This window comes from Ammospiza caudacuta, chromosome 3 (genome assembly GCF_027887145.1).
Source record: "Ammospiza caudacuta isolate bAmmCau1 chromosome 3, bAmmCau1.pri, whole genome shotgun sequence".
Classification (NCBI taxonomy): Eukaryota; Metazoa; Chordata; class Aves; order Passeriformes; family Passerellidae; genus Ammospiza; species Ammospiza caudacuta.
Window position 1 is genome coordinate 71,463,718 of NC_080595.1, and position 12,545 is coordinate 71,476,262.

The 12,545-nt window shown below is 41.0% G+C and overlaps 1 protein-coding gene across 2 annotated transcripts in view; it reads left to right on the forward strand.

Moving 5' to 3' along the window:
* Positions 1-12,545, forward strand: part of FYN (FYN proto-oncogene, Src family tyrosine kinase) — a 137,863-nt gene that overhangs the window by 99,930 nt on the left and 25,388 nt on the right. Inside the window, exons 6-10 of one of the 2 annotated variants that reach the window (XM_058802855.1) lie at positions 1,451-1,549; positions 2,650-2,753; positions 6,957-7,106; positions 8,886-9,050; positions 9,527-9,682. In XM_058802855.1, the coding sequence (XP_058658838.1) occupies positions 1,451-1,549; positions 2,650-2,753; positions 6,957-7,106; positions 8,886-9,050; positions 9,527-9,682 (674 nt within the window). The remainder of the gene's footprint in view (positions 1-1,450; positions 1,550-2,649; positions 2,754-6,956; positions 7,107-8,885; positions 9,051-9,526; positions 9,683-12,545) is intronic. The other variant, XM_058802856.1, reaches the window with a different exon arrangement.

A 12,545-nucleotide genomic window follows, 5' to 3' on the forward strand; every position in this document is an offset into this window, starting at 1 on the left:
TAGGATCAGGGAGAGAATCAGAAGGGGAAAAGTGAGAAAACTCATGGGTTGAGATAAAGGCAGTTTAACAGGTAAAGCAAAAGTCATGCACAGAAGCCAAGCAAAATAAGGAATTAATTCATGGCTTCCCATAGGCAGGCAGGTGTTCAGCCATCCCCAGCAAAGCAGGCTTCCATCATGCCCAACCATGCCTTGGGAAGGTAAAGGCCATCACTCCAAACATTCTCCCCTTGTCCTTCTTCTTGCCCAGCTTTACGTGCTGAGCGTGCTGCCATATGTAATGGAATACCTAGTGGTCAGCTGGAGTCAGCTGTCCCAGCTGTGTCCCCTCACACAGACCCCTGCTCAGCCCCTCTCTGCTCCAGGGGGAGGCTGGAAAGGCCTTGACACTGTGGGAATGCTGCTCAGCAGGAATGAAAACATCCCTGTGTCATCAGCCAGCAGCGCTGTGTCCAGCACAAATCCAAAACACAGTCCCACAGCAGCTACTTTGAGGAAAATTAACTCATTCCCAGCCAAAAGCAGAACACAGCATTCAATTTGGCAATTTTCCTGTAAGCTTTTTCAAGGGTCTGTATTAGAATAATTGCTGTGGATACACTTTTCAATATTCTAGTCCAAATTCAGCCCTCACCAAACCTGATTACACTGGACTCTTCTGCTTCTTCATGCTATTATGCTGCATCTGAAAGGCTACAGTGCTAATCACTGCTGCAATAATTCCAGATGTAAAGAAATATGTACTTTTTTTTGGGTTTAGATGCAAACAGCTCTCTCAGCAGCACACCGGTGACAAAGAGATGAGTGGCTGTGGTTTCTTACAGCCATGCAGTTCTGGGTGCTGTTAGCAAAGTTGGCAGGACCCAGGACATCCCTCTGGCTGTCCTGAGCAGCCAAGACCCCTGCCAGGGGGCTCAGAGACCCTGGCACAGAGCCCAAAACACCTGTGATTTTGATTATGACCCGTAGAGCAAGTTACCAACCTTATATGAAGATCTGCAAGCCACAATAAATTAAGTAGAATAATATGGAATTTATCACAAGGTGAAAAAGTAGATTTTGGGGTTTTTAGAATGGGGATTGAGGGGGGCAAGATGGAGGGATCTAGGCATGTCCAGCCTTTCTTCTTCTTGGTCACCATCTTCTGCTGTTATGTTGGCACTTTTGGCTTGGTTTAGAGTAGAAGCTCCCTGTCTAACATAGGTGATAGGTATTGGAAAGTAATTGTAAACATTGTATATGTAATTTTTAGTATAAAGACATAACAGGCCTGGAGGCAGGCAGAGTGCCTGGACTGTCCTGCTGGATGGACCTCGGCAGGGCAGGAGAAAGAATTTTACAGATAAGATACAATAAACAACCTTGAGACCGAGAACTGAAGACAAAGCCACATCATTGTCTGTACAGCTGTGTTCTGCTCTCACTTTTCCTCTCACCTCTGTTTCCACAGGGAAGGAGACTGGTGGGAGGCCCGTTCCTTGACAACAGGAGAAACTGGTTACATTCCCAGTAATTATGTGGCTCCAGTCGATTCCATCCAAGCAGAGGAGTATGTTTTCTTTTTCTGTTCTAAAGACCCATTAGTGCAGTGTTAGAAGGAGGTGTGAGGAGTTGGTTTTAATTGATTGCAGCGATTTTTCAAATGACTTATGTTATATTTATTTCATTTCTTAACTGCACTGATAAATAATTAGGTAATTAGTAACAAAAGAAGCACGAGCTCAGTGCTTTTTCAATGTCAAAACAAAGGAAGAAAACCTAAAGGAACACAGGTCTGCTTCCTTTTTTCAACTGTCAGCTAATTTCAAGCTTTAACCAAAAGGTGTTCTTGCTTTTCCTGAACCGACTTGTAAAAATATTTTGAGTCAGTGTGCAAACTGTCCATTAAAGAGGACACATTGTATCAACAAATACAAATCCTAGGATAGGTAGGATGCCCACAATGCATACACAAAGCTCTAATGAGAGCCCATCTATGCAATGAAAAGGAGTGATGTGTGTATTCACATTATTTCCAGTATAAAAGATACAGTGGAGGAGCTTATAGAGCTGAGCAGGTACTCCTGGAGTCTGTACTCCAGGTTGTCCTTGGTTGATTGGGAAACAACACAAAAACGTTGCTGCAGGAAGGAAAAAAGGCTGTAAAAGCCTTTGAAAGCCTCATATAGAATCTCATCAAGGTTGAATCTCGTCCTTCTACTGAGATTTTATAGCTGTGCTGCAACAAAAATATTGAGTACTAGTAAATCACTATACAAGTAAAATATTTATAGCAACATCTGTACAAATACTACTCTTTGGCAGCAACAGTTTTCTGCCCTTTTCCTTGTGTATACCCTCCACCCACCACATCTTGGCCTCTCTTTGTCCAAGTCTGGCCTTTGTTGGAGGGCACCAAACATTCTCAGCACCTGCTGATTACAGGCTCAATGCAAAGAGCTGCTGCCCAGCACAGGGAGCATCTACTACTGTGTGGTTTGTCACATTGGCTTTCCAGCATGACAAAAGAGACAGAGTGTGACAAAAATGATGAACTGTATCTGAGTAAGCACAGTTTCCACACAAAATCCTCTCTGTGTCTGGGCTTTGTGACACTATTTAGTGTTGCTACATCACATTTTGCCTTACTATTTCTGGTATTTCCCTAAGGTGGTACTTTGGCAAGCTGGGCCGAAAGGATGCCGAGAGGCAGCTGCTGTCGTTTGGAAACCCCAGAGGTACCTTCTTGATCCGGGAAAGCGAAACTACCAAAGGTAGGATGGGCGTTCTGACCGGGAATGGGAAGGTCATATGGGAAAAACTGTGCTGAGTGTGTGAAATACTGTTGTCAGTGGTATGAAGGCAGGCAGAGATTAAGTATCATTTTTGCATGTATTTGTGTTAGGCAATTGGATGTCTGGATATCCTAGGTCTTAGGGTGAGTGTTCAAAGTAGAGAACAACCAAAGTACAACTCACACTCAACCCATGGTATCTGCAGTGCAAGCCACATGGTGTGATCCTTTGAAATGCTGGATCCTTGGGGGGAACAAAAAAAAGGAGAAAAAAATTATGCAGCAGTTTTAAATTCACATATTAAGAAGGAAAAGACTTGAATATACTTCTAATTAATATATTCATAAAGTATTCAGCTGTATCCATTCTGCTGAAGTCAAGTGGAAGGGTGTATTTTCCTCCTTCCCTTTAAAAATATTGGAGGAGTTCCAGTTTTCTCGGCGGGTGCTATTTTTGCTTTTACGTTTTGCTCACAGGGCCTGTCAACATCTTCTTCAAAAGCTTCACATGTATGAAAAGATCTTTCTAATTCATACAACTATTGAGCAGAAAACTTGCAACTAACCAAAACCAAACCTGGCCATTTCTCAATTAACCAACAATCCAGAACAAAAGCTGTGGGAGGCATAAGTCACTAGAATTAATTCCATACAAGTTCTGTAGCCTAATGATGGTTCACATAATTAAAGCACCGACTTGTCAGTGCTTTGATCAGAGCACACCATCAGCCAGGCTTAGCGTGCAAAATGTCACGGCTAGTGAAGGAGTTTAAAGAAGAGAAGCAGTATTTGCACTCCTCTCTCCCTGACCTATCTTCAGATGCTGCATTCAATCATCTAAAATTGTAAGCTTTGCATCATTGCCTCCTGAAGTCACTGGATTCTTCCTTGGCTGTGTATAATTCTGAAAACTGTTTTTGATGCAAAATCTGAATAGACTTGCTGTTGTTGCAGGCAGACAGTTTCTTGTCACCCCACAGCTTCCCATAGCAGTGAGGCATTGTCACCAGGAGCAAGACAGGCTCAAAGTTGCTCTTTTTCTGCAAATAGCTTCCACCTGTTTTTTTCACCAACAGTTGCTCTGATGTGTGTGAGGAGCAGGACTTCATCCCACTCTGTGCCAAGTTTAAAAACTCGCTCATATATGCAGCCATGGATCCTAAAAATAAACACAACACTGTTTCTCTAAACCACATTATCAGTTTAGTCTGGCTTCCCCAGGTTTTATACAGTGATAGGGGATATGTTTTGCAGAGCCGTTTACTTAGCCAAGTCAGGGGTTCTTCTAATTTCTTGTGAGACACAAATGCATTGGAAAAATGTAGAAATCCATCATGGATGGACTTACAGCAGCAAGTTACATTTCTCTGCATTCAAACTTAAGGCTCTCTACATCTTCAAGCAGAGTTTGCATCAAAGCTATAGGAAAAAAGCAGACATGTATGTTTTATTGTCAAAAATGCCTATTTCCCTTCTCATTCTTGGGGTGTTGAAGTATGTTGTTAGAAGAAAACAGAGAGCTTGTTGTTTAAGAGAGAGAAAAAGATCAATTAAGTGGGCTCAAGTGGTGTGTTCTGCCATAAGTCTTCTCAAAATGCCCTATCCCAACCAGCCATTGTGGGCTTAAGGCAGGAATTTTTTTTATGACCTAGAATTGTCCCTTCTGCTTTAAATAATAACAATAATGAAATTAATCACGATCCTGTTAGAAGTATCATCATGGGTGATTTCAGCATGAATTTAACTTCCCTTGATCATGGTTGCCTTCTCTTCTTACTTTCAAAATAAATCATATGGAGCTGGCTTTTCATTTTTTCAATGCCTGACTACCCAGGTGCTTCATCAGCTCTTGTCTGCATAATCCTTCTCCTGGTTTCAATCTCCACCTTTCAAGACTGTCTGGTTTTAGTTGTTTGGCTTTTTTAAAAAAATCATTAGCATGATATATTGTAATGTCGTATTTCTATCCCAAATTTTTATTACTTCTATCTCTTGTATTTAAATTTATCATCAGAGAATAATGAATAGTATAGATAACCAACAGCCTAAATAAATGAATAATGAAATACATCTTGGTTCTTGTTTATGTCCAGGTTTGAGCTAAAGCTCCAGTCCTGCAACTTGATCTTAGGTCAACAGGGGTCCACTGAGGGCCACCCACACAGCTCTGATTGCAGACCTGGAACCACAGATTGTTTACATTTCCCTAAAGAATCTAAAATAGTGAGCAGATAGGCAGGGAGCGTGACTAAAGAAAATACAGCTGCTGCCAGTGGATCAAAACTCAAAAATGCGGAGGTGGAGAAGACTGCCTGGAGAATTCTGAGAGGAGGCTGACAATGCACAGCCCAGAGTGGTGGTACAAAGCATGCACAAGATGTGCTTGCAAATCACCAAAAAGCTTTGAACTCCTAGTTGAGACAAATGTACTGACTCGGGGAGAGCCTCTTCAGAAAATTGCCCTAAACAAACAGTATTTGTCTACACTTAGAAATCAGAGAATCACAGCAAGGCTGGAGTTGGAAGGGACCTTTAAGATTATCTAGCTCCAACCCCACCAAAATAAATACATGAAACTAAAATAAAATGTAAAAAAATACATAAAATAACCCCTGACACTCCTTTAAGGGTGCCTCCCATTCAAATAAACCAGAATCATCTGTTTTAAGTGTTGGCTCTTTTCCTCCTGTATAGGGGACAAACAGCAGGGAATTTGAGAAGTCCTTGGAGAGGTTTTACGCACTGCATCTCCCTCAGGGATCAGCCACCCACCAGTGTAACCTGTTGTTGGTTAATGTGGTCAAGGAGGCTTCTTCCTGAGGATACAACCAAGAAAGACATCTTACACTGGGACCACCTTTCATGTCACACAAAACTGCTTGCTGGTGGTTTTCCTTTTCTGCCCTTAGCTGACATGGTTACCTGTGAAAGCAGCAGAGGCTCCAGAAGGAGGGCCTCCCTGAGCTCTCTGCAGCTGACAGTTTCCTCTTCTCGTTTTAATACCTAAATTCCCTTGAGTAAACACAGTGTTTGTCTGAGCCATGAGAGAGAACTTGTTTTCTTTGCTGCCTTTGAAAAGGGCCATGTTTTTGTTCAGATGCTGCGTTACACTGTAAAAAAGTGGGTTTTTTACAACCAACACGTGTGTCACTGGCTGTAAAACAGGACTGTCCTCCAGAGTGAGTCACCTGAAGGTGCAGGTCCCCACGGAGGTGCCTGAGCTGTTTCTGCAGCCAGCAGGAAGCTGAGGCTCTGTTCAGCTGCCCCTGACTGCAAACACCAAGTGCCCACCCTGGCATTACACCACGGTGCCATGACTCGCATGGAAACTGGGCTGGCATTCAGCCACCCTCGTAGCACCAGGGGCTTATGCATGGGTGTATAAATCAAACCCCCAGCCCACCTGCAGACTGCCACCACTGCACCTGAAACTAAATCCAGCCCATCAACTGAGGCTCACATGGCCCTGAGCGTCCAGAGCCATTTCAAATGTCTGCAGGGCATCCACATGGCTGGAAAAATGTGACAGCCTGTGGGAAAACTGCCAAGCAGCGTGTCCTGAGGCAACTCACATGGCACTTAATCCCTGTGCTAGGGCATCTGAATCCCACTAGTAAGCTCTAAAGCCCCACATGGATTTGGGAAGTTAAAGGTGAAGTTCTTGCAGATCTACTGGTGCTCAGTCTTGGTGTAGTATTACCATCCAAAGACTGTGGTGTACAAAATATGCTTATTTGGTTGTTTATAAAGAAGTTTGGGATCCATCCAGGTAACAACACTACCCACATATAAAGTCATTATCTCCAGAGCTTCCTGTCCTCAAAACCTTGATATTTACCACCCACTGGCATTTACATGAAGGACAGTATTTGCAGTGTAACCTGACACTTAGAATAGGAAAAGTCAATTTAACAGCCTGGAGCAGTAAATGTTAAAATGTGAGTTTTCATTTACACGGAAGTCCCGGTACCTTTCTAGAACATTGTGAAAGGGACACGGTGTGAACATCCCAGGATTTCTCTGATGCTTACCTCATTGTGTTAGATTAAGTTGTTCTTTTTCAGGATACAGTGAGCTTTTTGGAAGCAATTTCTCTTTGACTTTGTAGCAATTTACCAGAAAACCCAAATCTTTGTGACTAAGAGCTAATTACAATTTTTTCTTTTTCCTTTACTTGGAACAGGTGCCTATTCCCTGTCTATTCGAGACTGGGATGATATGAAAGGAGATCATGTCAAACATTATAAGATTCGTAAACTTGACAATGGTGGATATTATATCACAACTCGGGCACAATTTGAAACTCTTCAGCAGCTGGTTCAGCATTACTCAGGTAATTTTTCAGATAATACATGGCACTCTGAAGTATTTTAAAACAAAAGTGTTTGCTGCTGAGCTGATGTATGTGTAAGATGCCCTAAAGAGTCATTTGATCTATGACTCTAGCTTGTTGTAATGCATCTTCTGTTATCCCTTTCCCATTAGAGTTATAAATGTCTTTGAGTGCTGTTCATGGGATACAGCAGCAGAGCTTTTAAAACCTAACAATTCACTGTGCTAAAGGTTTTGTCAGCTCTCCCTATTTCTGAGCAAACAGAATTACCAAATTTGACTTGCACATCTCCAAGCATGAATTCCCTGTGAATAAATGAGTGCTAAGATGTGCCATTTTGCAGCACACTATTGCCAATGAAACAAGTAGGAACTGCATTGTGGAATTCAGTCACCTAAAACAATGGCCAAAAGTTCTGCATGTATTAGATACATTAAATATATTTTCCCACTGAATTTTTATTCTATGTGCATCTAGATTATGTTAAATAAATAAGGCAATATGCATGTTTCTTTATGCACACTATTTGTGTCCACCCACCAAACTTTATTTATTATGTGAATAAAGTGTCACATGCACTGTTCCACCCAAAAGTACGTCCTGTTGTCGCTGGCAATTGGTGTACAACAAATGCAACTTCAAAGCCCCTCAAACCTCTGCATAGGACAACTGATTCTTACACAGATTGCCATGCTTCTCAGCATGGTCAGTTTTTAAGCAGAAATTTGTGTTTTGAATTATTTGCTCTTTGGGGTTTTTCCCTTTTCTTTAGCTTTCCATAATATTATTAACAGATTACCCCAAATGCTTGCTGCTCAAAAACTTTTCATAATTTTTACTTGGGAAATCAGCTTCTCTGCGGGCATTTTTTCTGTATTCTTTGTATTCTGTCTGCTGCATTCTTATGCTATTCATACTGGACATCTGGCTGTCTTCTCCACCCAATTCCTGATGGGTGTGTGCTGCCAGGGAGAATTTCTAGTTGTTTCTGGTGACTCTACTTCAAGCTAAATGAGATACAAAAACTCACATATAAGGAAGATAATTTACCACCTCACTGTACCGGTTGGTATATGTCAAATTTTAGTTTCCTGTGGCCAGCTTATTTGGGTGGCATATTTTCCATGCACAGATGCAGAAACAAAAAGATCTGGAAGCAGCCATTTCTGTGCAATACAGAGGCATAATCAGTAGGATCCAGGCAGGGTAGCTCTGGAGGCATGGTACTGCATATGCTAATGAAGGTTTGCTCTAGAAAGAATGTCAGACTTGCATGACACCTACAAAGACACTTTTTCACAGAGCAAAATATGGAAAATATCTTTTCACAGGCTACAAAAAGTCCACCAAATTTTCATGGCTGCAATTTTTCAGAAAAATAAGTAATTAATCTTCTCTGTGTTTCTTTTACTCAGTTCAGAAACAATTCCGCTTGTAACTGACAGATTATTTTTAAAAAGCTATACTGTACCATAGTAAACCAGTCACTCAAGAGGTTATCTTAATGCAGCATTGTGGGAGGAGGGAAATCCTGAGTCTGCAAGAGAAAGCAGTGGTGGTCACCTTCCATTTCAGGCTGTGCAGAGACTAAAATATTTCCTGTTCTGTCTCAAATGAATATGTTTCAATGTTCAATTCCTAATCTTCCAGGATGCTTTGTGGTATGCAACTAACAGCTGTTGTGAGTAGCATTGTTTTTTTGCTTACTGTATTTGTTTCATGTCAAACTTTTTTTTCTTTCCTCTCCTTTGCTGTTGGCTTCACTTCTGGCTCCATCAGAGAGAGCTGCAGGTCTTTGCTGCCGCTTAGTAGTCCCCTGTCATAAAGGAATGCCAAGGCTTACTGATCTGTCTGTCAAAACCAAAGATGTCTGGGAAATTCCACGAGAATCCCTACAGTTGATCAAGAGACTGGGAAATGGGCAGTTTGGGGAAGTATGGATGGGTATGGAGCAAAATAATTACTCTAAAATAGCTCGCTGTGTGGGGATTACAAGATGGAAGGTGAAAATGTAGGAGGACATTGTGACCCACAAGAAAAAAAAATTAGTAAAGCTCAAACTGTTAGGAAAAATGTCTTTGGAATCATGTCTTTGACTTTGAAATTCTTTAATCTTCAACTTTCACTATAATTGATGGCAAAAGAAAACTGAAAATCCATGTTTCCTTGGAAGGTCTTGATTTTGACAAATTACCACTGTCTTAATAATAAATCAAGGCTCGCATAGTAATCTCTTAGCTGTACCAAGGAGCCTTTTTCTGCAAGCTAACAAAAGAAGTCCTTATCATCAGCATCCAAAAACCAGTGTTTGCAAATGAACTTTATTGCAGCACTGAGAGACCCTCACCTTCCATCTTTCTCAATGCATGCATAATTTTGGATTATAAGTGTGTTTTTTTTATTAATTTCCTCTCCTATAGAGAAAGCTGATGGTTTGTGTTTTAACTTAACTGTGATTGCTACGAATTATACCCCACAAACTGTTGGATTGGCTAAAGATGCATGGGAAGTTGCACGTGATTCATTATTTCTGGAACAGAAGCTTGGTCAGGGGTGTTTCGCTGAAGTGTGGCGTGGTAAGGCAGAGAATATATTTTGCTTTGGATGGATCTTTTAAGGCCCTCTTGGCAGAAATAAACATTTCAAGTCTAGATCTTAAGCTAAAAGATCAGAATAGTGTGAAATGTTAGTTTATATTGCCTGAAACAGTCAAACGTAAATACAGTAACCCATGGGGAAGCTTCCATTCATTTGCACACAGTGGTATGAGAGGTTAGGGCATTAAAATTCATTAATTGCCTTGGGTTTATTTGGGCGACTACACAATTGCTAGGTATTAAGATAGGAATGATGCTAAACCTGTAAGGCAGAATGGCTAACCAGAAATTAATCTGGTAAGTAGACATTTTTCTTTCCTTGTGTGTTGTAGCACTGATGGAATCAGACCCTGAAAATGATTCCATCCACTGTCCCAGCTTAAAAATAATGGCAAATATCAGCAAGCTGATATTGTCAAGCTAGCTTTCCCATGCATCCACTTCTTCAATCCTGTTTGCAATTTGTGTCTGCAGCAGAGCCCAGTAATTCAATATAGAACATAGGGACAACAGAGGCAAAACTTGCCAGGCCCAGCTGAACCCCCACTTTGAAGTCCAGAAATATTGACCTTTTCCAAATCCGCTGACATTGTTTTCTGCACACTTGCCCGCTTACCCATCATGGGCCTCATTCTTTTAATGAGTATAAAACAACAGCAATTTACAATATACATAAATCTTAGTATGGCCATAGCATTGAAACACAATATAGTGGCCATTCCATGAGATGTGGCTCAATTTCTATGCCAAATTGTGTTCTGTATAGACCCTAAAATTACCAATTCAAATAAAGAATCACTGTGTGTTGTTTCTTCACAAAAATTTGAGGAGACAGTTTGACCACTCCTTTTGTTGCAGTGACACAAAAATATGTACAGCCAAAACAACCGGTGGGTGCTCCAGCAGGGAGCCCAGCAGCAAGTCTGTGAGATTTACAAAATTTATAGACTAGAAATATGGAAATTTAGAGAATCTCACAGAATTGCAGTTGACCTGATGCAAAGAAAGTTGCCTACATTTCGGTTCACATTTCCAGATAATTGCAGTTTCTCCTTCTCATTCTCCATCTTGAATGTATGCACAAGTTTCCAGTTTATGTTCATACTTAGTGGTCAACTCTGTGTGCCATAGACCTTAAACTGATTCAACAAGTTAAAGGAACAAATGTAATAAATAAATAAATAAATAAAGTCAGCTATGAGAAATAAAGTGCCAAGTACCAGTACCAAACAGCTGTCAGAAATGCAAAAATTATAATTACAATTATGAAATTCTGTTTCTTATGTATAGTAAAAAATATGTTAATAGCCCTGAAGCATTACCAAATTGGAGTAGATTAACACAGTAACAATTAATAAAAAACACATTAAGTAGTAACTAGCTACATATGGGAGGAATTCAGAGGGAAGTCTATGCTGCATTTCTATTAGAAAAATATACTAAAACAGAAAAAGAAAATTTAAGAATTTAAACTGGAATCAGGGCTGAGAGGATAAGTCAACATTTTTGGTTTATTTTCTTTTTTTAAACTGGAGAAATTAATAAAATATTTAAAAACAGACTTGCTGAAAACACTTCAGGGTAATAGAGTCCTGGAATTTTTATTTAAACAGATAGTACACCATTAATCCTGTTAACACACAAGGTGGGATCCTATTTTATGAATGCCAGTCTGGTGCCCATGAAACTCTGTTTTTATTCCTGGTTCATATAATTTGTGGTACCTCTACAAAGTGGCCGTGACTGATGGCACACTGCAGTCTGCAGCCTCAGTGACTCCAGACAAAACACGGTCCCTGTCACCCATCTGGAAAGATTTTGGCCACCCTACTTGAAACTAGAGGCAAAACCACATCCTTCCCAGGTTACACAGGAGTGCAATTAGAGCAAAGTCCTGCTTCAGCTCTGGTTTGAAGGACTGAGAGAAATGAGGGCTTCAGGAGTCCTTCTGAAGCGTGCTGGGGTAGCAGAGGTGGTCACTCGAGGCATTACTCCACTGACAGTACAGTGAACTGTCAGTTCAGTGACAGCTGGCACTGAACTGGCAGAAGGGAATAAAGGCATCATAAAAACCAACTTGCACTGCACACTTTTGACTAATATGTGCCTCAAGCCCTGCTAGACATTTGGGATTGCCCTTTAAAAGTGAGGAGCAGCACAGGAGCAGCAGCTCCTCCACTGCTCTTCTGCTATCCTCAGCCAGGCAAGGTAGACCTGGGACCTGAGCATTTGCACAAAAAAAGACCCATTTTATGGCTCATTTATATTCTGGCAGGTTGCAAAAGCTCATGATAAAGTTATTTTGGCCTAAGCAATTCCCATGAAGCAGCTGAGCCCTGTTATCGTTCACATACTTTTAACAAAGACAAATGGGGTTATTTTACATGTTACCTTTTTTCATGACACAGCCCTTTGTGTACTTTGTGAGCTTTCTGCTGTCCTCGTGTTTAAGTGCAGAGGAGTAGTTTTTAATGTGATTAATTCCTGAAGTAATTTAGTGTTGTTCTGCTTTATCACACAGCAGCTCCCTATCTACAGATCACATTCAGAGCCATGTCAGCCCTGACTCTGGAGCAGGGTTCTGGCTAGTCTGGGCAAAGGACAACCAGAAGGCAGTAGGAAAGGGGTATTTCTGCCCATTTTAATTGTCCCTCCTTTTACTTCCCACAAAAAAAAAAAACCAAAACAAAACAAAACCAAAAAAGTCCCCACTGTTTACATTAATAGGTCTTCTGGGTTTTCTTTCTTTCCAGTCCTCCTCCCCCTTTCTAATACCCAAGTGAAGCCCCACCTTTTGCATGATGCCCTGAGTCAGCCTTCCCCACTTCTCTCCAGGTTCTTG